This window comes from Carettochelys insculpta, chromosome 13 (genome assembly GCF_033958435.1).
Source record: "Carettochelys insculpta isolate YL-2023 chromosome 13, ASM3395843v1, whole genome shotgun sequence".
NCBI classification, from domain to species: domain Eukaryota; kingdom Metazoa; phylum Chordata; order Testudines; family Carettochelyidae; genus Carettochelys; species Carettochelys insculpta.
The window spans coordinates 27,577,691-27,602,926 of record NC_134149.1 but is presented as its reverse complement, the minus strand read 5'-3'; the positions used below and the strand labels follow the sequence as shown (position 1 = coordinate 27,602,926).

The 25,236-nt window shown below is 45.6% G+C and overlaps 1 protein-coding gene across 3 annotated transcripts in view; it reads right to left on the bottom strand.

Moving 5' to 3' along the window:
* Nucleotides 1-2,904: 2,904 nt before the first annotated feature.
* LPAR4 (lysophosphatidic acid receptor 4) overlaps nucleotides 2,905-25,236 on the bottom strand; it is a 63,365-nt gene continuing 41,033 nt past the window's right edge. For 2 of the 3 annotated variants that reach the window (XM_075007738.1, XM_075007737.1), the window contains exon 2: nucleotides 2,905-4,737. In XM_075007738.1, coding sequence (XP_074863839.1) covers nucleotides 3,541-4,590 — 1,050 coding nt within the window. In that variant the 5' untranslated portion in view covers nucleotides 4,591-4,737 and the 3' untranslated portion in view covers nucleotides 2,905-3,540. Of the gene's footprint in view, nucleotides 4,738-12,415; nucleotides 12,523-25,236 lie in introns of those variants that run through there. The other variant, XR_012647282.1, reaches the window with a different exon arrangement.

Genomic DNA, 25,236 nt, shown 5'->3' with positions numbered 1-25,236 from the left:
TGCACAAATGGAAACTATTCTTTGCACATCAGTCTCTGTAAACAATGCAGCTTAGCACGAGAGTTATTTATAGGAAGATTAGTGGCCCAGATTAAGTAGCAAGCCCCAGTGACATTTCACAGAAGTGAAATTTGAAAAATAAGAAAAGCTGGTTGCAAATAAGTAAAACCCTTGATTAAAGTTATAGATTGAGTTCTGTCTCTAACAGAGTTAGCTAGATGACAGCACTGACCTCTTTAATTTGTTTTTTGTATTGAAACACATTTCTGTTTTGTGTTGCTTGCCAACAAAAGCCCTTTGCTGGGGGGCGGGGGTAGTAGGGTGCAGAGAATCCAGCTGAGAGTTATCCAGGCAAACGAAATCCACTTTCATTTGCTACCAGAGTTCTCTCCAGCTTTGTTTACTAGCATCTGAAAAATTACACTCCCTTTTCAGTGAATAATTGGTTGCTTATATACCAACCATACAATCATTAACTTGGTATACCTGAGCGAGAAGAAAAAGAAAAAAAAAATCAGTCAAAAAATTGTCCTACCAGATGTGTCAGTCAACATATGATTTTCATATAACTTAAAGTATCAAATTACAAAATAATGAATCTTTTCAGTTAGCATTTTGGCACATGATGATAGTGTTACATTTTATGTGAGAATATCAACCACAGCTCTCACTCCATAAAATTGCAAACAGAAATTTGTAAGCATTGGCACTCGTTTCACTTAGAAAAAGACAGCCATTATGCTAGCATTACAGTTAAGCTATGCATGCACAGGCTGGATAGCATCCAGTCACATACAGTTCTTTTCCGTCTCTTTTAAAGTTTCCCTAAGAAGGCTAGACAGTGGTTTCTAGGTTAAAAAAACCTGCAAATTTAACTAGTAGAGTTGAGCAGGGCATGAGGCTTTCCAAGATCATTGATAACAAGATACTCCTTTGTAGTCAGCTTTGACACAGTGAGCCAAATCCTCTTCTCACACACACCAGTGAATCACCCTTGCCTTCATTAGTGTCGGACAGATTTTGGCCAAAGAACATGCTAACCACCCCCAAGCAATTAATGAATTGTGGGTTTTATGCTTATTGCATGAAAGTACAAAGACGGTGTAAAGCCCAGAGCATCAAAAGCTGAAAGTGAAAATTTTCCATTAAGAATGAGCTGCCATTGACCGAGAAGTTTCCATTTTCTAAGACTGAAATAATACTAATGAAGCCTGCCTCTGAGATCTACACTTACTCATTTAGCCTGATGTTTTTTCTTTACTCAGTGGAAAAGGGCTTGATTAAAGTTTAGAGATGCATCATTAAATCAGTAATCGAATTTACAACTGTAGCCTTTTCCCTTTCCATTCCTTGCCCCCTCCACTCCATGCACAATCAAGTTCTGTCTCACCAGTTCACGCAATTTTTAACAGTTTAAGTATCAATGCTCAAGAGCCACTAATGAGGGGGAGTGGGAATCCCTACTGTTAAGATCTGCCAGACTTGTTCCTGATTTGACAGATGCGACCGCTTCTTTGTCAGTGCTCAGGTGTCAAAGATAGTTTGCCACAAACAAATCTCTTGTCACATATTGGAATGTGATGTGAAGTGATGAGAGCAGCTTCTCTGAAATGCATACAGCTTATGGCAAGGTTGAAACAAGTTCATCACCCAAAGGAAACAGAGACTTCAGAAACCCTTGTAAAATGATTCCGTGCAGGGGGAAATTGAAGGGGAGTTGGAGGGGGAAAACTTTCCTCCACTTGGCACAAGACTAAATGGCTGTATCAGGTAACAGGAACAAACTCCTCCTTGAGCATACATGCTCCCATAGAGATCCAAGAATTAGTTGAAGGGAGAGCAAAACAATCTAATTACAATTGGATGCATGTTTTACACTTGATGACGGGTTTGGTGATATGAAGCAGGCGTAGTGGATGGCTGCTGAGCAAACCCTACAACTTTGTAAAATGCTAGCTAATTAATTTTATCATTCTGCATTTCTCAAGGCATCAGTCAGTTCACCCGGGCAGTGCTTGTGTTCCCTGCCCTACCACCTGCTGATTTACACTCCCAAGTGGCTAGAACTGCCTCTTCTTGTTATGTTTTCTTTCCAGGCTGGAAATCCTGACCACCCATTGTTGCCCTGAAACTTATTCGTCAGTAAATTTCAATACAAGACATTAGTTTCTAGTGAAGATGGCTCTAACACAAAGCCAGGTTATCAAGGTTTGGCCACTTTATCATTGGACTGTGAAATTCCTGATATACAACATATCATACAGCCATTTTGTACCGGAGAGCCAGAAGGCAGGTGCTGTAGTTTTTCAACAGCTAAAATATATTGAACAACAGAGTCAGTGTTCCTGTTACTCAGTGTATCTGTTTCATGTATTAAAACCAACGGCAGTGCTAAATAATTATTTGAAAGCTATTTTTTTTTGCAATCCACCTATTTTGTGCTTAATAAGCATTTAAGCTCCAACCATTTAAAGATGCAATTAGACCCTATGGGTTGCTTGTATGTCACAGGAGATTCAGCATAAAAGAATTAAAACAAATGGTTAAATGGCACTCTCTCTCTTTTGGTAATTGTAGTCTGTCTTTATCCCAGATAGCCCTGAATTAGAAATAGGCTTACACCATCAACCAGGCAAAGGTGTAGTATCAATGCAGTTAAGCGAGTTGGTGCAAGAACTCTGTGGGATCATGTCCTTTCTTTGAGCTAACTGTGCTGGGTAAGGCCTGGCCTGTAGTTAGCAGTAGCATCGTGGGGTGTGGAAACACCAGTCTTAACATGTCTGTAATATGCTTTTGCTTTTATCTGGGGTTGGTGTTCAATAAAGTGTTACATTTAATTGAAAGGTAACTTAATCATGCAGCTCAAAAGAATACAGCATTTTGGAGGTGACTTCGTATATTTAAGTCCTTTAATTATTTCTCTTTCCTTTTATTAGTACAACAACCATTTCCTGCATTATGTAAGAGAACTAATTAAGCTTCAAACCAGCCCATACCTCTTGTTATTTTAAACCCCCCTAGTATCTAACAAACCCAGAATATACACTTGTAGTAAAGCTGAAAGTTTTTATTATACGTTTGGAAGAAAACATACATATGTGTGAAATTGAATTAACATATGATTTATTTTCAGAGGACTGGAAAAAATTGACTGAGATTCCTAAGGTAAGATAAAGTTGTTATATTTCCTGACTGGTCCCACGTTTAAATGCTAGCAAAACATACCAAATGTTGGCATCTTTCAATGCAAGAATCAGCTACATTCCCTCCATCCATAATCTCCAGAGAGATCTACATGGATTTGCCTATGCTGAGTTCTCAAAATTGAGAAGCCTGTAATCTGATGAGCTTATCCACACATGGAGAAATCTTCAATTAACTCCACATGTGGACACTTTTGTTCCAAGAGAATGAAAATGCCTTATTCAAGTGGATAAAATTAAACAGGAACAAAGCACTCTTATTCTGGAATAAGAATGGCCATACATGGAGGGAATCACGGATAGTTAATCAGGAATAACACTATATGTAGAGAAGCATTTAGAAATGTGATTCAGCTGTTGGATCACCTCCATTTGTAATAGGCTGGTCATTCACTTCCTCTAGTGTTGCAGGCAGTGCAGCCTTCATCGTTAAAGGTGTTTCAGTCTTGGAAAGGGAGTCCAATTGTATTTGGGGGTGTATATTGAAAGACTTTTGAAAAGATTCTGATGTGAAGTAATAAATGAACGGATCAAAGCAGCAATTCATTGTTGCAATGCATAATGTGATTGGGTACATTGTCCTAGCGAATCTCTCCAGGGAGCAGTTTGCTATGGCTTGAGATCGCACAAGTGCATATAAAAAAAGTATGGAATTGTAGGGCACAAAGCACACTACAAAAATGGCCACATGCACAATGATCATCTTTAGTACTTTCTCTTTGTTTGTCCCAATCTGAGATAATGTGGCAGGTTTCCGGAGAGTCCTCAGAACCAGCGAAGAGCACGTGAGGTTGAGTAGCAAAGGAATTATGAATCCTACCACTTCAATAAATATAGTGATCTTAGACAAATAGGTCTTCCAAACAATTTTGGAAAAACCCTCAAAGCAGGTTGTGCTGGCATTGGAGACATTGGTTGTGGAGAACAACGAAGCTAAAATTCCTCCACTGAGGACTAGTATCCAGACTCCTGCGCACACAATGGCTGAATTTCTTCTTGTCCGAATGGTACGAGATCTGAATGGGTAGACGATAGCTAGGAACCGGTTGACGCTAATGCAAGTGAGGAACAGCATACTGCCATAAATGTTGGTGAGAAAGGCAGTCCCTGAAATCTTGCACAGACTGTCCCCAAAAGGCCAGTGCCTGTTGAAATTATAAAAAATTTTAAAAGGCAACGTGAATACAAAGAGCAAGTCTGAGACAGCAAGGTTTGTCATGAAAATGGTTGTTTCACTTCGCATTTTCATCCGACAGCAGAAAACAAACAGGGAGGCACAGTTAGTGATCAAGCCGAGGATGAAAACAACACTGTAGACAGCCCCATACAGGTTGTATTTAAACGAATCATTCGTCAAACAAGTATAGTTATTGCTGTGGTTTCCCATTCCAGGTTTGTGACGTGCTTCTGGTGCCCTTCAAAGCTGAATTCAGTGGCATCCATAAAATAAGTTAGTAAGCCCGCGCTTCCTTAAGAAACACATTCCAGTGATGCAGCTTGAAGCTCTGGTACCTCATCTTTGTGATGTCTTATCCTGGGGAAGATACAAACAGTCAATTCTGCAGCCCAACTATTATTTAAAGTTTCTTTGAATAAAAATACACAACCCCCTCTCCCTGCCACCATCACTGTCACATCTTATGGAGCACAACACTGCTGTTGAGGCTCATGGTTTTTTAAAATTTGTTATCAGGTACATTTTCTTAAAGATACGCCCCACAGGTAGGTACAATAGAGCAGTCATCCCTATTTTATTTATGTCGTGATAATGGCAATATTTGGTTTAAATGAATTTTCTTACAAGTAAATTCTTTCATATCTGGCATTATATTATCCGGAACTCTTAAATAACTGGCATTTTAACCATAAGTAACTTGAGTTACATTTTCCATAAGTACAGTATAGTGAAAGTACAGTCGGGTCTCAATATTCGAGAATTCAATTATTTGTGAGCGGCTGCTTACCCAGGGGCCCTGGGCAGGAGTGCCAGCAGCTGCCATATTCGCAAATTTCAACATTCACGAGGGTTCTCAACACGGAACCCTTGCAAATGTTGAGACACTACCATAAATACAAATAAATACAGCAAATGCAGTATAAGTTACTGTCTACAATATGCCTGTTGTTGGTAAACAAAGTGCTCTGCATAGATTTTTATCTAATCTTGTTTTTCTTTAGTGCTACGCATTGCTACGTATTCCTATTATCCAGAATATTTGAATATCCAGCAGTCTCCCAGTCCTGGAGCTGCCGGATATGAAAGAGTTTACTGTAAATACTAAGCGCAGCATCATCAGGCGCCAGACAGCAGCAGGGCCCAGCGACGCGCCCTGGAAGTGGCTGGGCCAAGGGCAGAAGAGATGGGGCCAATGGCAGACTGCTCTCAGCACCACACGGACCGTAGCACTGGGTATCCTTACCCCAAACCACATGGATTGGTGGAGCAGTGTTGCTGAAGTAGTGGCAGTGGTGGCTGGAGCTCTGGACCCCTTTGAAACTCCAGGCCCTGGGGAAATTGCCCATTTTGCCTGCTTTTTCCCCCACCTTCAATAGGCCTGACTAAACCAATGTCTTTGAATATATCCAGAGGCACAGCTTGTAAATCACAAAGGACAGTTAAGCACTTAGATTCTTACTGAACGTCAGTGGGAGCGGGCTGTCTAACTTACATTTGTAATAAACCTTTAAATAAATCTTCCCTTAAAAACGTACACAAGAAGGGATCATCAGTCCGGGAAACAAAACCATACAAACCCTACCCTGAAACATCACCCATTGCTAGAACCAAGTGAGATTGTGAAATATTCAGATAAAGCTCTCAGAGCTATGCAGAGAATGTAAAATCCCATTTTTTGAAGGATTTTGACATTTGTCATCTTTCCAATTATGAAAAAAAAACCCCTCAAACATTTTGAAACTCTGTGAAATGCTGAAAAATATTTAGTTACAAGAAGAAACGTGTTTTGCTTTGCATTTAAAAATACTTAAATTAAGCATTTAAAAAAAATCAAATTTCATTCTGAAAACAGTCAAAATGGGATATTTTGAAATTGTTTTGAACTCTTTAGGTTTTTTTCCTCTTAAACAAGATTTTGGCAAATACATGATTTCATTACACGTTTTCATGAACAAACTGCACTCTTTCTCAGAAAAGGGGTTCTGTTGAAGCTTTTCCAAACAGCTCCTTTTTCATTTCTGGTCTTTGATTAGGCTCAAAACAGGAAGTATTACAAAACCCATAGAAAAATCCAGTCTCATGAGAGTTCCAAACCAATTTAGCAGGTTCTTCAGAGTTGGATAGTTCTGATAAGCATAAAATCGCAAATGCTTATTGGAACAAAATACTTGGAACCCTTCTGAGGCACCCTCATTATCTTCTCTATCTTGAGTCTATTTTTAAGACCTATGCAAAGAAGCAAGGTTTTTCAGATTAGGGAGAGAGTAACTTTTTGAGCTTCACTGGATTTCTGGGAAAAGCGAGAAAAGGTCAGACAATTGCAGAGAACAACTCATCTGGCAGGTACAATGATAGAGCATTTTTGACAGAGGGACCTGTGAGTTGAAGATGCATCAAAAAAGATCCCCTGGCAACGTAGATTAAATAGCAAATTTTAGGTGGTACTGGATATGCTGGGATTCTCTGAAATAATTGAAAACACTTGAAATGACAATATATTAGAAAACAACTAACTGAAACGAAGCATGGATTGAATTAAGATAATTGGATGCATATTGTTTAACTATTAAAAATCAAATGTTTTCTGTGTTGCACTCCCTGTGGAAAAAATTACATTCTCAGACAATAATTCTTGCATGAACATTATCTATAAGCCAACTGTAAAATGTGCATTGTGCCAAACTTTACTAAAATCTACTCTGAGGAAAAGAACAGAAACATCTCATTTTCCTCATCATAAAACTTTGCTAAACCGACATTAATTCTGGCCCAATCGAGGAGTGACCAGAAAAACCGTACCGTACTGTAGCCACTGCAAAGGCAGCATTGTGTTCCAATTTTCTAATCAATACCCCGTCTTGTCCCCTATAGATTATTCCTGTTAAGGGCACCATCTGGGTACAGGAAGGTACACAGGAATTAGTGTGAGTCAGCTCAGATGGACCATGGCCCTGATTTCTAAATGTTACCTCAGAACTGCACTTCTACCTTTTTTGTGTCACAGAGGGTTTACACAACCACCTCTCTATATGTTCTACAGGAGCAAAAAACTTCTACCCATACATTCCTGGACTTTTTAGTGACTGATAACTATATGTGCATCTCTCTGTTCAAATTTGTCCTCTGGTTTTCTAACAGATTTTGGCACACACTTTTAAACACCTTCCAGTGAACTTGTTTACCTTTACTTAAGTTTGAGCTGTGCAGATGCTATGAGAGTCCTAGTTAACAAATATTCGAACCAGAAGTAGACCTAACCTTTTGGCTTTGTGGCATGACAAATGAGATCAAAGCCAATGAATGTTCAGTTGTTTTTTTATAGCACAGATGCTTTCTTATGTGAACTGTCTAAAAAAAGCAACGTGGAAGGCAAAATGTTCTTCTGGTGCATCTCAGCTTTTTAATCCACATATTCTTCTCTCTTTTAGTATTTCAATGTCTGCCTTGCTAAATGGATAAATTGAATTTCATGGCGAACTACTAGGAAACAGAACACAGAAAACAATTCCGCAGACACTCTGAACATATATACATTCCTGCTGGAAGAGATGGCACTCAACTAAGCAAAAATGCACTTTCTTGAATTGTGCAGTAATTGAAAATAATCGTAGGCTGACCTGCACATGTAGGTGGCTGTATCTACATAAAAGGAATTTATACAGGTTTTATATTTTGCCTTCCTTTAGGGAAATAAGTAACTGGGTTCACAAATATACGTAGATCCAACAGAGTTGGTCTGTCTCATAACTTAAACCTCAGTCTACTTATTAACTTCTCGGCTTCTAACCCACATACAGTGCATAAACAGACTCTATTTTATCTCCATGAGAAGCAAGCTAGAATGTTTACGCTGAAATTTAACTTGCATAAGTAGATTGCTTTTTATTTTTTTTTCTCCTCATTCAGAGCCAGGTTTTCCATGTGGCCTCATGACAGGCTCCACATATGTCTACATTTTGGAGGACACAGTTTTGGCACCTATGTTTTTACTCATCTGAAACTTACATCAGAAAGTTGGATATTCAGTTCTCCAGTTCATGGATGGGGCTTCTGAAATGCAGGACCACCAACTGTGCATTCAGTAACAAACTCTTGCATATTTAAAGTGTGTTTTGAAATATTTACTCATTGTTGACAATCAAGTACATTACATGCCAGCACTTGCAGCTACATATAATGCAGCTCCAGTGCCCCGGGAAAAAGAAGCCAGATCATTTAATTTTGGTGTTTTTTCATTTAACAAAGAGTCACATGGACAAATTTCACTTTCCTGGTACGTCAGTCTGAGAATTCTCCACCAACAACTGTTCAGGGTAGGTTATGATCCTGAACATATGCACGCATGTTGTTTACATATCTAACTCTAAAGCAGTTAAATAAGCTGACAAATTACTCACTGAGTCATTCCCTCTCAAATCCAAGGTGTCACACTTTAAAAGTAAGATTCTCTTTCTCTCTAACCAGAATTAAACTGACAACAAATTTTCCCTATTGCACTCACCACCCTAGCCGTGTCTACACGTGCACGCTACTTCGAAGTAGCGGCACTAACTTCGAAATAGCGCCCGTCACGGCTACACGTGTCGGGTGCTATTTCGAAGTTAACTTCGACGTTAGGCGGCGAGACATCGAAGCCGCTATCCTCATCAGGAGATAGGAATAGCGCCCTACTTTGACGTTGAACGTCGAAGTAGGGACCGTGTAGTCGTTGCGCGTCCCGCAACGTCGAAATTGCAGGGTCCTCCATGGCAGCCATCAGCTAAGGGGTTGAGAGACGCTCTCTCCAGTCCCTCAGCTCAATGGTGGCCGCGTGGAGCGGCCCCTTAAAGGTCCCCTCCCCCTCCCTTCCTGTGCAGGAAGCTGGGGGAATGTGCAGGCGGCAGCCTAGACACGCGGCCAGCCTGCACGTCCCTCAGCCACCCAGAACAGGGCCAGCACCTCCCATGGCTGCCCGGCAGCCCCCCCAGCGGAGCCCCCCCAGGGGAGCCAGAGCAGCCAGGCCAGCCAGCCCGGCAGGGAAGCGGCAGCAGGGCCCCTCCTGGACGGAGGCCGAGCTGCGGGACCTGCTGGGGCTCTGGAGCGAGGAGGAGGTGCTCCAGGTAATGGGGAGCAAGAGGCGGAACGGGGATGCGTTCGCTCGGCTGTCCGCGGGCCTGGCCGCCCGGGGTCACCCTGCCCGCACTCTTGACCGTGTCAGGAGTAAGGTTAAGGAGCTGCGGCAGGGTTACGCCCAGGCCCGTGATGCGGCCGGCCGATCTGGGGCCGCCCCCGTCACTTGCCCCTTTTACAGGGAGCTCAGGGACATCCTGGGCCCCCGGCACACCTCCTCCCCTCCGGCCACCCTTGATACTTCAGCCGACGAGCCCCAGCAGGCCCTGCAGCCGGAGTCCATCCCGGAGGTAAGCCCCGCACCCTGGGGGGCCCCCCCGGAGCCCACCCCCGGGCCATCGCGGCAGGAGGAGGAGGAGGAGGGGGGCTCCTCCTCTGCAGAGTCCAAGCTGTAGATCCTCCTCCCGCCCTCCCAGAGCAGCAGCCGGGCGTCCGCCCCCTGGGGATCTCTGGACCGTGGGAGTGGACCGACAGGTATGTACCCCCCTCTGGTGTACACCCCTGGGCTTGAGGGGCGGGGGTAATAGATATGTGCCCAGGGCCGCCCACATGCCCACATGGCCATGGCCCCAAGGACAGCAGGGCCATGTCCCTCACAGCAGTGCATCAGCCCCTGCCCCCGCCCCTCCCCCCCACGACAGTGCCACGGCCCATCCCTGGGGCAGGGGGAAGCGGAACCTCGAGGGTCCCGCGGGAGGAGGGGGTGGGACACCCCACAGCAGCAGCATGTGATGGAGTGGGGGAAGTGCAAAAGGGAGACTCAGGCTAGATATGAGCAACCAGCTGAATAGCTCCCAGGGGCAAAGGATGATCCTGGGGCTACAGCTGGCAGGTGACACCTCTGCCCTGAACAAAGAGGAGGGAGGAGCCGAGCTGGCTTTGAATCGGGGCGGGGGCCGCAGGTAGAGGCTAGGGGAAGGGAGAGCTGGAAGGCAGCCAGCCTGAGGAGGGGGAAAGCTACACCCCAGAGGGGCACCCCTTGGGGTCTTCTCCCCAGGACGGGTTGGAAGGACTGTCTCTGACTGCTGTGTGGTCACTCCCGAGAGAAACCGGGCATCTGTGGCCTAAGAAACCTCTCCTGTCAGACCCTGCTGAGTGAAGTGAGAGTCACTCCTGCAAGGGGACGGGGTGCAGTGCAGGGGGACCCCTGAACCCCATCAATCCCAGTAGCGTCTCCCGGGGACAGGGATGGAGAACCTGCAGCACAGGGGTAGGGGGAAAAGGGTCACGGCTTGGGGCCCACACTAACGCCTGTCTCCATTCTTCTTCCCCCCCTCCTCCTGTGTTCCGCAGCTGCACCATTGGAAGGACCGGAAGAGAGCGCCGGCGAGGCATCAGTGGTCCCGGAATCCCCTCCGGGGCCAGCGCTCCAGGCAAGCCCCTCGGCGGAGGACCGACCGGCCCCACGGCGGGCTAGATGGCGGACCCCGCAACAGCACCCGACAGCGACGGACCCCCAGCTGCTGGCCATCCATCATCGGCAGCTGGAGGTCACGGAGCAGTGCCTGCGGGTGGAGCAACGCCACCTGGACCTGCAGGAGCAGGCGCTGGCCTGGCGCCAAGAGGCATGGGGGGCCTACATGGAGACATTCAACCGTCTTGTGGACTACCTGGCCCCCCATGCCGCGCTGGCCGCCGCAGCACCCGCCCTGCCTGCTCCACCCGCCGCACCACCTGCTGCTCCGCACGTCGCCGTCCCATCCGCCGTCGCCCCGCCACCCACCACCGAGGGCCAGACCGCCGAGGGACCCCTGGAGCCAGCTGAGACTCGCCGGTCATATCTTCCGGTCCGCCCGGCCCCCAGCCAGCCCCGGACAGGGCTGCGGCCGAGGCGGGGCTCCCGGCCGCCCACCCCCAGTGCCGGACTATAGAGGCGTGGGGCCTGGGACGTGGCCCCCCCCCCGTATATAGTTTATAAGACTGTTGCGACATTTATTTGTGCCCCCCCATGTAAATAGTTCTCCCCTTCCTTATAATCCCTGGTTTGTTTTTATTGAAGAACATATCCATTCTACGCAATCTTTTTTATTATTGTTTTATTTGTACACAATACTTTTGTTAGAAGAGGTCTTGTATATAGTTTGTTCTTGTTTTAATTATAGTTAAAAAAAAAAAGTTCTAAAAGAAAAACCAGTTTAAGTTCAGCCACACGTGCGTGCTGTCATTTGTCCAGGAAAAGTGGGGGGCAGGGGTGGTTGGGTGCTCCGTGGTGTGGGCGTAGGGGCAGGGAGTGTTGTGGAGGAAGGGGTGGGCAGTGGGGGGGCCTGGCAGAGTTCACCCCGTGGCCTCATCATTGAAGTGGGCCCGCAGGGCCTCCCGGACCCGGGTCCCTTCAGGGTCCACCTGGCGACTGGGGGCAGAGGGTGGCTGTAGGTCGGCCCTGCCGGCCTCCACAGCCCAGCCCTGGAAAAAGGCCTCCCCCTTGCTCTCCACCAAACTGTGCAGGGCGCAGCAGGCACCCACAATCTGGGGGATGTTGTTGGGGCCTGCATCCAGGCGGGTCAGGAGACATCTCCAGCGTCCTTTCAGGCGGCCAAATGAGCGCTCCACCACCTGGCGCGCGTGGTTCAGGCGCTGGTTGAAGCGCTCCGGGCTAGCGGAGAGCTGGCCCGTGTAGGGGTGCATGAGCCAGGGCCGGAGGGGGTATGCCGCATCTGCGATGACACAGAGGGGCATGGTGGTGTCCCCCACAGAAATCTCCCGCTGGGGGATGTAGGTCCCCGCCTCCAGCCGGCGGCACAGGCCCGAGTTCCGGAAAACCCGGGCGTCGTGGGTGCTGCCAGGCCAGCCCACATAAATGTCCTGGAAACGGCCCCAGCTGTCCACCAAGGCCTGGAGGACCACAGAATGGTAGCCCTTGCGATTGATGTAGCTTCCTCCACTGTGATGCGGGGCACGGATGGGGATGTGAGTCCCATCCAGAGCCCCGAAGCAACTGGGGAAGCCCAGGGTGGCAAAGGCCGCGATGGTGGCATCTGGGTCCCCCAGCCTCACGAGCCTGTGCAGGAGCATGGCATTGATGGCACACACAACCTGCAGAGAAAGCACATGGGAGAGCACCAATGAGGGGTGAGAAGGGTGTGCGTGGCCCTGCCCTGCCCTCCCCCCGTGGGTTCTCTTACCTCCATGAGGACAGCCCCGACGGTGGCCTTGCCGACACCAAACTGCTGTCCCACGGATCGGTAGCTGTCTGGAGTGGCCAGCTTCCAGACAGCGATGCCGACCCGTTTCTCCACAGGGAGGGCACGCCGCATGGCAGTGTCCTGGTGCCTGAGTGAGGGGGTGAGCCACTGGCACAGCTCCATAAATGTCTGCCGGCTCATCCTGAAGTTCCTGAGCCAGCGGTCGTCGTCCCACTCCTCAAGCACCAGCCGCTCCCACCAGTCGGTGCTGGTGGGGTAGCTCCACAGCTGCCGGCGTGTGAGGCGGGGGGCGGGGTGCTGCAGGGTTGGGGGTTGAGCCCTGCTGCCCTGGGGCCAGCTCCTCCTCCGGTGTAGCAAGGAGGTGCTCAGCTGCCTCCTGCATGGCATGGATCAGGGCGAGCCCTGCTCCTGCCGGGAGGGCTGGGTGGACCTCTGGCTGCTGCTGCTGCTGGGGGGTCCATGCCTGCGTCGCCCAGGGTCTGTGTGCCTATGGCTCCTCAGACCGCGTGCTGTGCAGGCTGCATGTGTCTGGGAGGGGCCCTTTTAGGGAGCAGCTAGCTGTTGCCCCGGAAGCCCTAGTCCGCCCTGTGACCCTGTCTGCAGCTGTGCCTGGCATCCCTATTTCGATGTGTGCTTTGGCGTATAGACGTTCCCTCGCAGCGCCTATTTCGATGTGGTGCTGCGCAACGTCAAAGTTGAACATCGACATTGCCAGCCCTGGAGGACATGTAGATGTTATTCATGGAAATACCCTATTTCGATGTCTCTACATCGAAATAAGCTACTTCGATGTAGGCTTCACGCGTAGACGTAGCCCCTATGAGTCTGTTGAGAAAGATAAAGAGCTAGCTGCCATTTTGAACATGTTTACGGCCCATCAAATAAACACAATTTAATTCTGTTTTTCAGGCAGCACAGATCTTTAGATTCATTATCAGCTGTACAGAATGTACAAATTCTAGTTCAGTGGTTATTAGAACTGAATTAATGTGAGCATTCCATCTCACACACCTGACAAGAGATGTAGCTACATCTCTTATCTACATCTGTTGTAAGTTACACCAGGTTAGCCCAACTGAGAGCGATGCCAGCAGTGTGGCAACAGATAACTGACAGTAAAGCTTCTGCTTTCTTGTGTGCAATGGGAACCACTTTCAGTTGACAGATACTGAAAATGAAGGATCTCTCCTTCCTCTTCCGAAAACATATGATTATATTGGTTTTGACTCCAGTGTCCTTACACACTCAACACTTGTAATTGCCATTATGTAGCTTCTCAGAGCACTATAATTATTATACTTACTTAGCATCCTAAGCTCTTTTAATTTTAAAAAAAAAAAGTACATTAGCACTGAAAATACTGTTCTTGACACATAATAAATGGACTGTTCTGAAAAAAAAAAAACAGGAAGAAACTGAGTTCCTGTCATTTTATTTATGAAGCTGTCTTCTTTTTCTCTCTTTTGAGGGCAGAACTAGAAGCAATGGAATTAAATTGCAGCAAGGGAGATTTAGGTTGGATAGTAGGAAAACTTCCCGTCAGGTTGGTTAACTGCTGGAATAAAATCCCTAGAGGTTGTAGAATCTCCATCACTGGAGATTTTTAAGAGCAGTTTAGACAAACACCTGTCAGGGATGGTCTAGATGGTGTTTGGTCTTGACATGAGGGCTGGGGCTTGGACTTAATGACCTCTCCATATCCTTTCCAATTCTACTGTTCTGTGATTCCCCTGATTTTTAGATTAATGTGGTGAAGTTGTAAAATGATCTCAACTTCGTTAGCATGAATATTCAAGAGATCATTTGGGTATACAGCAAATAATATTAAATGACGTTGATTTTCTTAGTTCATGACTCAGATTGATAAAACCAAAACCTTTCAAAATTCTTGCTGTGCCGAATGCACTTGGGCACAAAATAGCATTACACAAATAGGACCACATTCTAGAAGATGGTTGTACCTGTGTGGATGCAGAAAACCATAGGTCAGAAGGTGATTTGACAGAACTGTTTTTCCTTTTCCTCATGCAAATAAGCCTTTCGCGATCAAAGTGTCAGGGTCGTATGTGCCTACAGCCTTGGCCCCAGCAGTAAACAGTTATGTGTTTTCCTTGCACACAGCACGAAGACTGCTCCTACTTTTGCCAAGAATGGTATGCATGAAAAGACTTTTGCACCCCGTTACTGTTTATCCAGTTGATAGAATACAAATATATGGCTCCACAAGGTGGAGCACCCTGGCGGAAAGGGACCAAGGCAGCTCCAGCTGGCACCAACGCCCAGGCAGCGGCACAGTGGGGGCCCAGAGCTAAGGTATCTGCTGGGTCCCTGGGGCCTGTGGGTGCAGGGAGTGCCCATGTGCTGCCTTTGCCTGATGTGCCAGCTCCACAATGCCCACTGGCCAGGAACCATGACCAATGGGAGCTGCAGGGGTGGAGCTAGTGGGCACAGGAGCAGCACGTGGAGCCTCCCTGGCCACCAGTACATCTAGGAGACCACAGGGACCTGGCAGCCACTTCCTGGGAGTTATGTTAAGTGCCACCAGAACCCTGGACCCCCTCATATACCGCAACAACTTGCCACCCAAACTCCCTCTCAGAACCTGCATGCCAGGCCCCCCTCCCAGCCCTGAGTCCCTTCCTGCACCCCAAACTCCTCACCCCAGCCTCACACCAGAGCCCAAACCTCCAGCTGAAGCCCTCATGCCCTCCCATACCCCAACCCCCACCACAACCTTGTGAAAGTGAGCGACTGAAGGCAGTGGGATGCAGGAACCAGGGAGTGCTGCCTCATAGATGGGGCTGGGCAGAGACAAGGTTTCAAGGACAGGTTGGGGCATTAGGCTTTGTACACTTAGAAAGTTTGCAACCCTTTGACTGCTTCTGACTACAGTCCCCTTTCGAAAGGGGAATGCAAATGAGGCAAATTGGAAATTTGCATATCTCATGCATCATTTGCATAATCACGTTTTCCAAAGAGTCTTTCAGAAGAAAAACAGCAGTGTGGGATGCAGTTCTTTTGAGATAAAACCCCATTCTGGAAAACACCCTTCTTCCTAATTGTTTTCAGGAAGAAGGGGGCTTTTGAAAACGGTGTTTTACTTTGAAAGAACCCTGGCTACACTGCTGTTTTTCTTTCACAAGACTCTTTTGAAAATGTGCTTATGCAAATAAAGCATGTGATATGTAAATTGACACTTCATTTGCATTTCCAATTTGCCTCATTTGCATTCCTCTTTCAAAAGGGGACTGTAGTGTAGACACAGCCTTTGTGTAACACTGCACTGCACTAAAACATCATCAGCATCATGTCTGCCACAGGCCAGGGAGATGCATTAAGGTCAAAGTCACTATTACTATGAATTTGGAACTTTCTCCCCTTTGTCTAGGTTACTTGGTTGCATAGAGGTGGTGGATGGAAATTTATTTTGCTATAAAGACAATTTTAGCTTTTCTTCAGATTTATTAGGGCATAATCCTATGTAAGGGCTCCAACATTTAAATTCTTCTCTAGACTTGTGTGAGACTAACACATCTCTGTAAATAGGGACCCTGCAGAAATGGTTTGTTTTCTAAATGCAAACTAAGATTGTGCAAAAAATTCTAACATTTTATTTTTAATGTATCTGCATGGTAGCATCTGGTTATCAAACATTTCTAATGTCTCACAAGGTTTAAATTAACCATTTTGAATTAAAAATGCCAGCTGGCATTTGGGGTAGCTAGTTCCCAACTTACTCACTGCAAGTCTTGCAATGAGTTGACTTCTACCTTAAATCCCTAGCATAGGCTTATATTTACTCTTTTTTATGAAAAGTTGTTTTTTTTTTGCCTTTATGCTGAAGGAGAGCATTTCAGCAGAAGTCCTTGAGTGGGAACAAAGTTGTGTCAACATATAGGATGTCCTCTTTTCCAACCAGCATCACGAATAAGAAATTAGGCAATTATTGCTTTCCTAATGATGTCCTCTCAAGTCAGGGGCATGTGTTAAAAAAAAAAAATGGAAGAGAGAATGGAGGAGCATACAGACCCATGAAAAGTTGGGAAGGGGAAATTTCCCCTTTGCTCTGTAGCAAATGATGTCCCCGCTTATGGCGTTGTAGAAAAAGCCTAAAAGCATAATCTAAATGCAGTCTAAAGGTGCAAACAACTCTCCTTTTTTCAGAAGCTTTTTCGGAAACTCATGATTTTTGAATGATCACATATGGTGATATTGTAAAGACATGAGACAAGTGCTTGTAACAGACCGATCTTTATTTCCTGCCCTCAGTCACATAACACAGGACAGAGTCACAGAAGTCCGCACGCTGTCACACAGCGGGAGACGGTATTCGCTGAGTCCTTTGTAATTTGGACACTCGTTTGAAATAAGGTTAATTTAAAACTAGTCCATAATTTACCTCAGACAATACGCTCTCCCCTGCAATTACTGTGGTTTTAAAATAACGTTCTTATTTTTAAGATTTGTTCTCTCATTCCTGTTGACTGTGCAAAAAATAAGAGAAACTGGTTGACTGACCATGGGGAACAATGAAACTGTTTATAAACAAAGTGCTATTAAATGTACAAAGTAACTGAATGCAGCAGAGAGACGTTTTCTAATCTTTCAACACTAGTAATCCCAGATGTTATCTGTGACAACAGGAAAACCTATTCAGACAAAAGTGTGACATTTAAATTGTCCTTTTAAAGCCAAAGAGCAAATAAGATTCTCCTGAAGACAAACACGCATATTTTAACAAAGCTATTTACTGTTTGGAAGGTTCAATGTAGGTTACAATGAAGGAAGAATTTTCCTGTGTCTTTGAAAACAGGAATGAATCAGGCTTTCATTAATAGATTGGCACTGGCTTGCTGTGTACATTCAGCACCTGTATTACCTCAATTTCCAGTTACTTTTCGTGGGCACTGTAAAGCTGAAAAAATTGCTGAAATCCTGACTCCACTGAAACCAGTAGCAAAGGCCTAATAACTTCAGCAGGGCCAGGATTTCACAGGTTTTTTAAATGCTGTCAATCCCAGATGTAATTAGACACAAAAACAAAAAATTAGACTACTCCAGTTCTGGAGCCATCTGAACTTTGACATAATCCTGGGCCCCAACCTAAATTCCTTTGAACACAATAGCCGGTGAACTGCGGAGCTGCCTAATGAGCCCCTCAAACGATGACTGCAGAGTGACCCCTCTGCCTGCTGCAGTTCCATGCTAGGGACAGGGGAGTGGTGGGGGGGCACTTCTTCCCTCATCCCCTTCTCCCCAAGGGGATGGCTGCTCCATGTTCAGGGCACCCTGCCTGCCATCACAAAGCCATGGCTGCCACAGCTGTCCCTAGCCCTGCCTAGCCTAGACCTGCCCCAGCTGAGGGACACTCGCCCCTCCCCTGGCTGTTCCTGCTAGAGCTGCTGAAGCCATGGAGAGGCACCTCTCACCTGGCTCCAAGTTGCCGCACTGAGCTGGAGGGAGTCTTCTCTTGCCAAGGCAGCCTGCACCTCAAGAGTCCTCACCCGCACCCTAACCTTCTGTCGCAGCCCTGAGCACCGTCCTGCACCCAAAGCCCTCCAGCCCCAGCCCCACCCCAGAGCCTGCACCTTCATCTGGAGGCATCACGCTTGTGTACTCCAACCCTTCAGCCCCACCCCACTACTCATTGTCCGTGGGTGGAATGGCTTTTGTTATCTGACACATCATCTCCATATAGGCGCATGTAATGGAAATCAAGGGCATACAAAATGAGGCCCACCAGGCCCTTCCAATCAGTCGGGGTAGACACACCTTAACCTCCTACACTGTAGATCTAAGAACAGTGGTGGTTCTGGGCAGCATCCCAGCTCCCATTGCATGTGATGGGCTGTCACCTGCACTGCCCACCCATGAGGGCTCCGCAGAAGCCCCAGGGCCTTACTCAGGAGAAGGGGATAGGGCCGGCTGGCACAGACATGGTGCAGGGCTTGTTGGCATAGTTGCTCTGCGGGGCGGGGGAGGGGGAATCTTCTCAGGTCCCCACTGCTGCCATAGCTGGCCAGTGTCCACCTCACAAAGGGCTGCACACCTTTGCAGGCAAGAGGGGAGCAAAGCTGGTGTCCGCCCAGTGACCAGCTTTTGGAACGGGGGGAGGGATTGCCGATGAACAAGAGTCCCACCCCATTGGGATGGTTGGGCCTCCCTGGAATGTCCACTGTGAGCTGCCCCAGCCCACAGCACTCACAAAGTGGGGGAGGGAACAGTGGCATGTAACCCTATGTGCCCCCCAGCACTGCCTCTATCTTGGGGGGAGCAACAGCTCCTCTCCCCAAAACTGCGCCCAGGGTTCTACAGCTCCTGTTTGTACTAGTAGAGGTGTATGAAGTGACCAAAACAGGAGCTGGGATTATGGTGTTCTTCTTAGAGCTCTTTCTTCACTGAATGCAGAAAGGGAAACCTGATCCATATAAATTATGATCCTAAAGGGTCACACTTTGTTTCCTTTTTGATTGATCAGCACTGTTGTTGACTCTTCTAACCGTCCTTGGAGAACTCCAGAGCACTTCCTGTGTCTGGTGACTTCCCTGTGCTGTCCCTCTTTTGTGTTTAGTTCATTAGAACATTTTCCTCTTCGAGGACTAGCGGACTGACCGAACCCATGATCAGATGCTAACTTACAGGGCAAGACACTTTTGCTTTTTCCTTTTCCATTAAAAAATGCCTTCTTCCCAAACTCTTCATCCCCTAATTCATTCTAGCACAAGGGCTACCTTCCAGTAGACGTTTCAGACTATTACCAAAATTTAAGGTGCATAAACCCGATCCTCACTTCAAATATGTTCATGAATTATTATTGGTAGAAAGAGAACAACCTTCTAGACCTAACTTTCCAGGGAACCTGAGGTATGCACGTGAGGCTAGGTCTAAACCACAGGGTTTTATTGACAAAACTCTCAGAGCATCCAGATTGCCAAACGCGTTCTGTCGAGAGGGCGTTGACAGAACACAGCGCTTTGGTTGATGGCTGTATCCCGCTCACCATGAGGAAGAATGCCACTGTATGGAAAACACCAGTATGGACGTTCCAGGGGACCTTCTGTGGATAGTAAAAAGGCCTCTGAGATGCTGTGTCACCCTGTCTGCAGTGGTTCTGAGTGGCTGTTTTGCCAATAGAGAGGCCAAGCAGTCTGGTTGCTCTCTGTTAACAAAATGGATCACTCTTTTGATCCACCCTGTGGTCTGGATGTGATCGGTCGACAGAAGTTTTGTTGCAAGGTACCTTCCAACACCAATTCTGCCAACAAATCCCCATAGTCCTGGCACAGCCTGAGAGCAGAAGCACCCAGAGAACATGGAGACTCAAAGGAACTTTCATACGATATCCGAAGACCGAGACTGTAATTGTGCATGTTTTTCCTTCATGCCCATCTTGATGAGTAGATCTCATTACACTAGTAATTCCCAATTCTCATGTAGTGTTGTAGTTGCCAGCATAGCAGTAGACTATGCAAAATCTGGAAAAGCCAATGTGTGGAACTCAGTAGGTTGTTCCTGTTAGGAGGCCAAGCTCTTTCCAGCCAGCACTCTGCCCAAGAAGTTCTCCCTCCCTTTTGAGCTTCTCTGTGCCATGTTTCCAGTGCTTCTCTTGTTATCATTGCTTGGCTTTGGGCCTGTTTCTCTGCATGTTCTCTGTGCGCTTCTGCTCTCATATGCATACCTCAGTTGCATAATCCCCAGTAATACCCTACTGCCCAATAAGTCAAATTTCTGACCATCTTTGCATACAGCCTGTGGTTTGGGCAGTGACTCCAGCTCTTTCATCTACCTTAAAAGGGAATTTAAAATTTACTTACTTTTGTCCTGAATGAATGGCGCCTAGCAGGACTGTTAAATGTTTTCTATATTTTCAAATATACTGATTTCAATTACAACACAGAAAAAAAATGTCCAGGACTCACATTATCTTTAATTCTGATTACAAGTGTTCACACTGTTTAACATAAGGAAATTATATTTTTCATTTCATCTAATACAAGTATTGTAGTGCAATATCTTGCTCATGAAAGCTGAACTTACAAATGTAGAATTATGTATGAAAGCTGCATTCAAAAATAAAACAGTGTAAAACTTCAGAGACTGCAGCGTCCCCTCAGTCCTGCTTCTTGATCAGCCCATTGCTTAGACAAACAAGTCTGTTTACATTTGCAGGTGCTAATGCTGCACACTTTTTTTTTTATACAATACCACCTAAAAATGAGAACAACCATTTGTACAGCACTGCTGTAGCAGCTTTGCAAGATATTTACGTGCCAGATGTGCTAAAGATTCACAAATCCTTTCATGCTTCAACATCCATTACAAAGGATACTCATCTATACTGATGGCAGGTTCTGCTCAATAACAGTCCAAATTAGTGCAGACCAGCACATGCTGATTTTCATTATCGGAAACAGAGTCCACCAGTAGGTTGATTTTCTTTGGGTTCTGCAGTTTCCACCCCAGAATGTTGCTCTCTGAAAACTCAGAAAACATGTTCCACTCCTGATCCCACTCAAATTTTAGAAGTCACGTCAGATTTTTAAACTTGGGTCAAGTGCTGTAGCTATCTCTGAAAATCTCACATTGGTACCTTCTTTGCATTTTGTGCAATCTGCAGTAAATGTGTTCTTAAAATGAACAGCAAATGCTGCGTCAAGAGTTCAGTCAAAAATACTTTAAAAAAAAACAAGCATCATCAGCATGGAAGCATGTCTTCTGGAATGGTGGCTGAAGCACGTAGGGGTATATAAAAGTGTAACACATCTGGTACATAAATACCTTGCAATGCCAGCTACAAATGTACCAGGAAAACACTTGTTCTCATTTTCTGGTAACATTGTGAATAAGAAGAGGCAGTATTATCTCCTGTAAATGCAAACTTGTTTGTCTTAGTGATTAGATGAACAAGCAGTAGGACTGGGTGGACTTATAGGCTTTGAAGTGTTACGTCGGTTTGTTTTAGAGTACGGTTATGTTGCCAAAAAAAAAAAAAATTTACGTTTGTAAGTTGCACTTTCAGAACAGAGGTAGCACTGCAGTATTTGTATAAGGTGGCTTTTAAATACTATTTTTACAGTGCAAATTTTTGAAATAAAAATATCTTTTCTTTTCAATTATAACACAGAAACCATCCGATATAGTTAATAAATTTCAGTTGGTGCTCTATTACTTAACATTAAAGTTCTGTGATTAAAGGTGGTATTAATCACAATTTTTTCATAGCGATTCTTTTTTTTTTTATGTAAATCTCATGAATTAACTGCAATTAATGTAAGGTGTGTATCCTGCCCACCAGCTTCAGTGAAGTTTCACTCAACCTATGTCAGCATACAAATGAGTCTCAGACTTCTGCAGTGAGAAAGCTGTGGGCTGAATCTCCTTTGAGGTGCCAGGCTCATACCTCCCACACTGAAGTTGAGAGCACTCAGCACCCCGCAAAAGGAATACTACAGACCCTACAGGATATGCACCCAGCCCTGTTTTAGAGATGAATTTATTGAACTAACAAGGCTTTGTTCTCTCAAAGGGCCTGATCCTGGAAGGTACTGAGCACCTGCAACTCCCATTGAAGTCTGTGGACCAGACGCTCTGCTGGTGTAGAGGAACATGTTATCATTTACTGCACTGGAGCAGCCTTACTTGGCATTCGCTGATGAGCTGACCGATTTGGGGTGTCTTTACATTGCAATGTAAACTCAGGGTTAGCAGAACCTGAGTTAGCAGATCCTGGTTTTGTTAACCCAGGGCTTGAGCGTCTATGTTCTTTTGTAACCACACGTTAGGAATTGCTGAAACCTGGGTCCCAGCCTGAGGCTCCAATAGGTGCAATGCAGAATGTGGGCCTGAGTTCAGCTCTCCATATCCCACACTTCCTACCACTCTCCCCAAAAGTGGCTGCTCTAGCTCTTTGTTCATGGGGCAGCGTGAGGAAAAACTGACTGCCCACCAGGCTTGACTGTCCAGAACACAAAGAAAGTCAGCCTGGGGGATTGAGGGTTACTTCAGGTAGCCTCTCAGAACATGAGTCTAGTGGGCTACTGTCTACACTGCACAGCAACAGGGTCCCAGCTTGACTCAAGCTCAGACCCTCCAACTTGTGGGGTCCTGGAATCAACCCCTCCATTAGCATGATTTGTATGTAGAAAGAGGAGGTGGGGATTAGGTTTGAGACTGAGTTTGACCCCTGATCTTACACTGCAGTGTAGACATATCCTGGGAGGTGAAGGTACTCAGCACCTCCTCAGACTACCACATGGTTTTGGACCTTAGGAATCCATACCTTGTGTGTCACAGGTACCTTTGCCAAAAGTAATGCAAATCAACTTGGAGGCTTGATTGGTGTTTTTATAGTACCACCTTTACCCTTTCACAGGGAAAAATTCATATTCCTAACCAGCATTCTCCAGTGAATTAGGCTTATATTTTGTTTTGTAAATTGAAAAAAATATAAACTATAATAAAAATCCATAAGAGAAAAACTATACATCCTAGTACTGAAAGCTAACAAACACAAAGTTGTGACATCTTACTCCTTCAGTAATAAACTATAGGGAGCAAAGCTATAATAATGGAATAAAGCTAGAATATTTGTCATTACAAAAATGCAATTGAGAGAGACCATAATTTCATTCCCATAATTCAATTTCTAGATACCGCATTGCCAAGAATGACAGAATGGTGGGAAAACTACAGCAGGGTTTGAGAGGACATGGTGTTATTTCTGAGTAATGCAATACCACTCATATTTAACACAAAAACAAAACCAGCTTGTGCAGAAAGACTGTACCTGCAGGTTCCAAAGTGAAACCCCAAAAATGCTGGAAGTAAATTAGCTTTTCAGATGTGACTTTGTTTGTGAACACACAGAATTTCTGACATATTATGAAAAAGCATCTTGGGTGGTTTTCATTATACCTCTGATGCAGAAAGCAGGCTATTGGGTTGCCTTCATACGTATTCATTTCTAAAGTTGAATGAGTGACAGGGGTGCTGAAAGCAGCCACAGGCTGGGAGGCAAAATGGAAGGGGTGGAGCTTAGGGAAGTCAGCTCAGGACACAAAGCATTTCAAAGGCACCTGGAGTTCTGGCCACCACCAGGCCCCTTTGAATTGCCAGGTCCAGGGGCAACTGACCCCTTTGCTTTCCCCCCTGCTCCAACCCCACCCTGTCAGTGCACCTGATGACTGATGAACACTGTTCAAATTCACTTGCTCTAGAAAATGAAGCCACAAATAAGCCTGGAAGGTGTCTCATTTAATTAGGAACCAAAACAGGCTAACCTCTTACTGAAACTGACTTGGACTTCACCCTTTCAGATGACCATAGCACCTCCTGAGCAAAAACAGAAGATGGTGCATTTGAGCAAAGCATGGTACCATCACTCCCTGCTTTTGTGACTAGATTAATTCTGTTTCCATCAAGAGAAGTCAGCTTTTGTGGAAGGTGGTGGCTTCATGTCCCCAGAGACTAACATCACATTACTCATTGATCAGGCATAGCACAAACAAGGGATACTGTGGGATATGTTCTGTTCTGGGCATGCAGGGGAAACTTTGGAAGACACTGGGGCGATTTCGCCTGCGTCCTCATTGCAGAGCGAGTGGTCTACCAACCTGTGTGAAAGCTGAACCTGGGCTCTCACCTAGAGTTCTGAGCTGTCACCCAGAGTTCTCTCAGGTGAGAGGTTTTTAAGGGTGAATAGGACAGGAGCAAGGAGCATCATTTGGATAAAAGGTTGGGCTAATTCTGCAGACAGACATAACCTCCAGTGATGGGATTAGGTACTAGAATGTTGATGTCCTAGTCCCACATTCTATCTGTTCCGTCACACAGCTTCTAGGAAAAAAAGCACTGCTCCCAGTATTACCTTACATGGGCCAGAAAACGTGACAGAGGGACATGTGGATGTATTTTCTTTGTGTTCCCCATCAAACCATGCATTCTGAAATGAAAGGCAATGTGCATGGCTCTATTTGCACCTTCTCTGTATATTCTGAACTTCCATCTCCAGAATTTAAAAAGGCCCTGGTTTTGTCAACTGACCTAAACCCTACTCTGCAAAAGTCTCAATTTTAGTCTCGGGGGGCGGGGGGGGGAGAAATGTACATTGAGCCCCTTCCCCACGTTTTTTAAGAGGTTTTTTTGCCCTAAGTTAATAAGCTTTGAATTCTTTAAATTACTAAGGTTAGACTCCTGCCTGTTTTGCCTTGGTTTTTATAACATTAGTAAGAGGAGGAGGATGGTAAAAGTATTGTAGGGTGAGAGGATATCCTTGCTGAGCTTTGAACTTCCTCATCCTTTAGGTTTTGCGAACTATTCTATTCAGATATTGGAGCGATAATAAATTATAGAAATGCCTTGTCTTAATTAAAATTTGGCACTCTTATTTAAAAGTATCTGTGCTGCACTTCATTCCCAAGAGCGCAAAAAACCTCAGAAATTTTTATTGTGATTCAATTTCAAAAAACTAAGCATATATATATATATATATATATACATATATATATATACACACATACACACATACAGCCAAATTGTTGCCCTACTGAAATCCACAGGAGTTTTGCCAGTGATTTCAAAGGCAGCAGAATTTTGCTGTAAATGA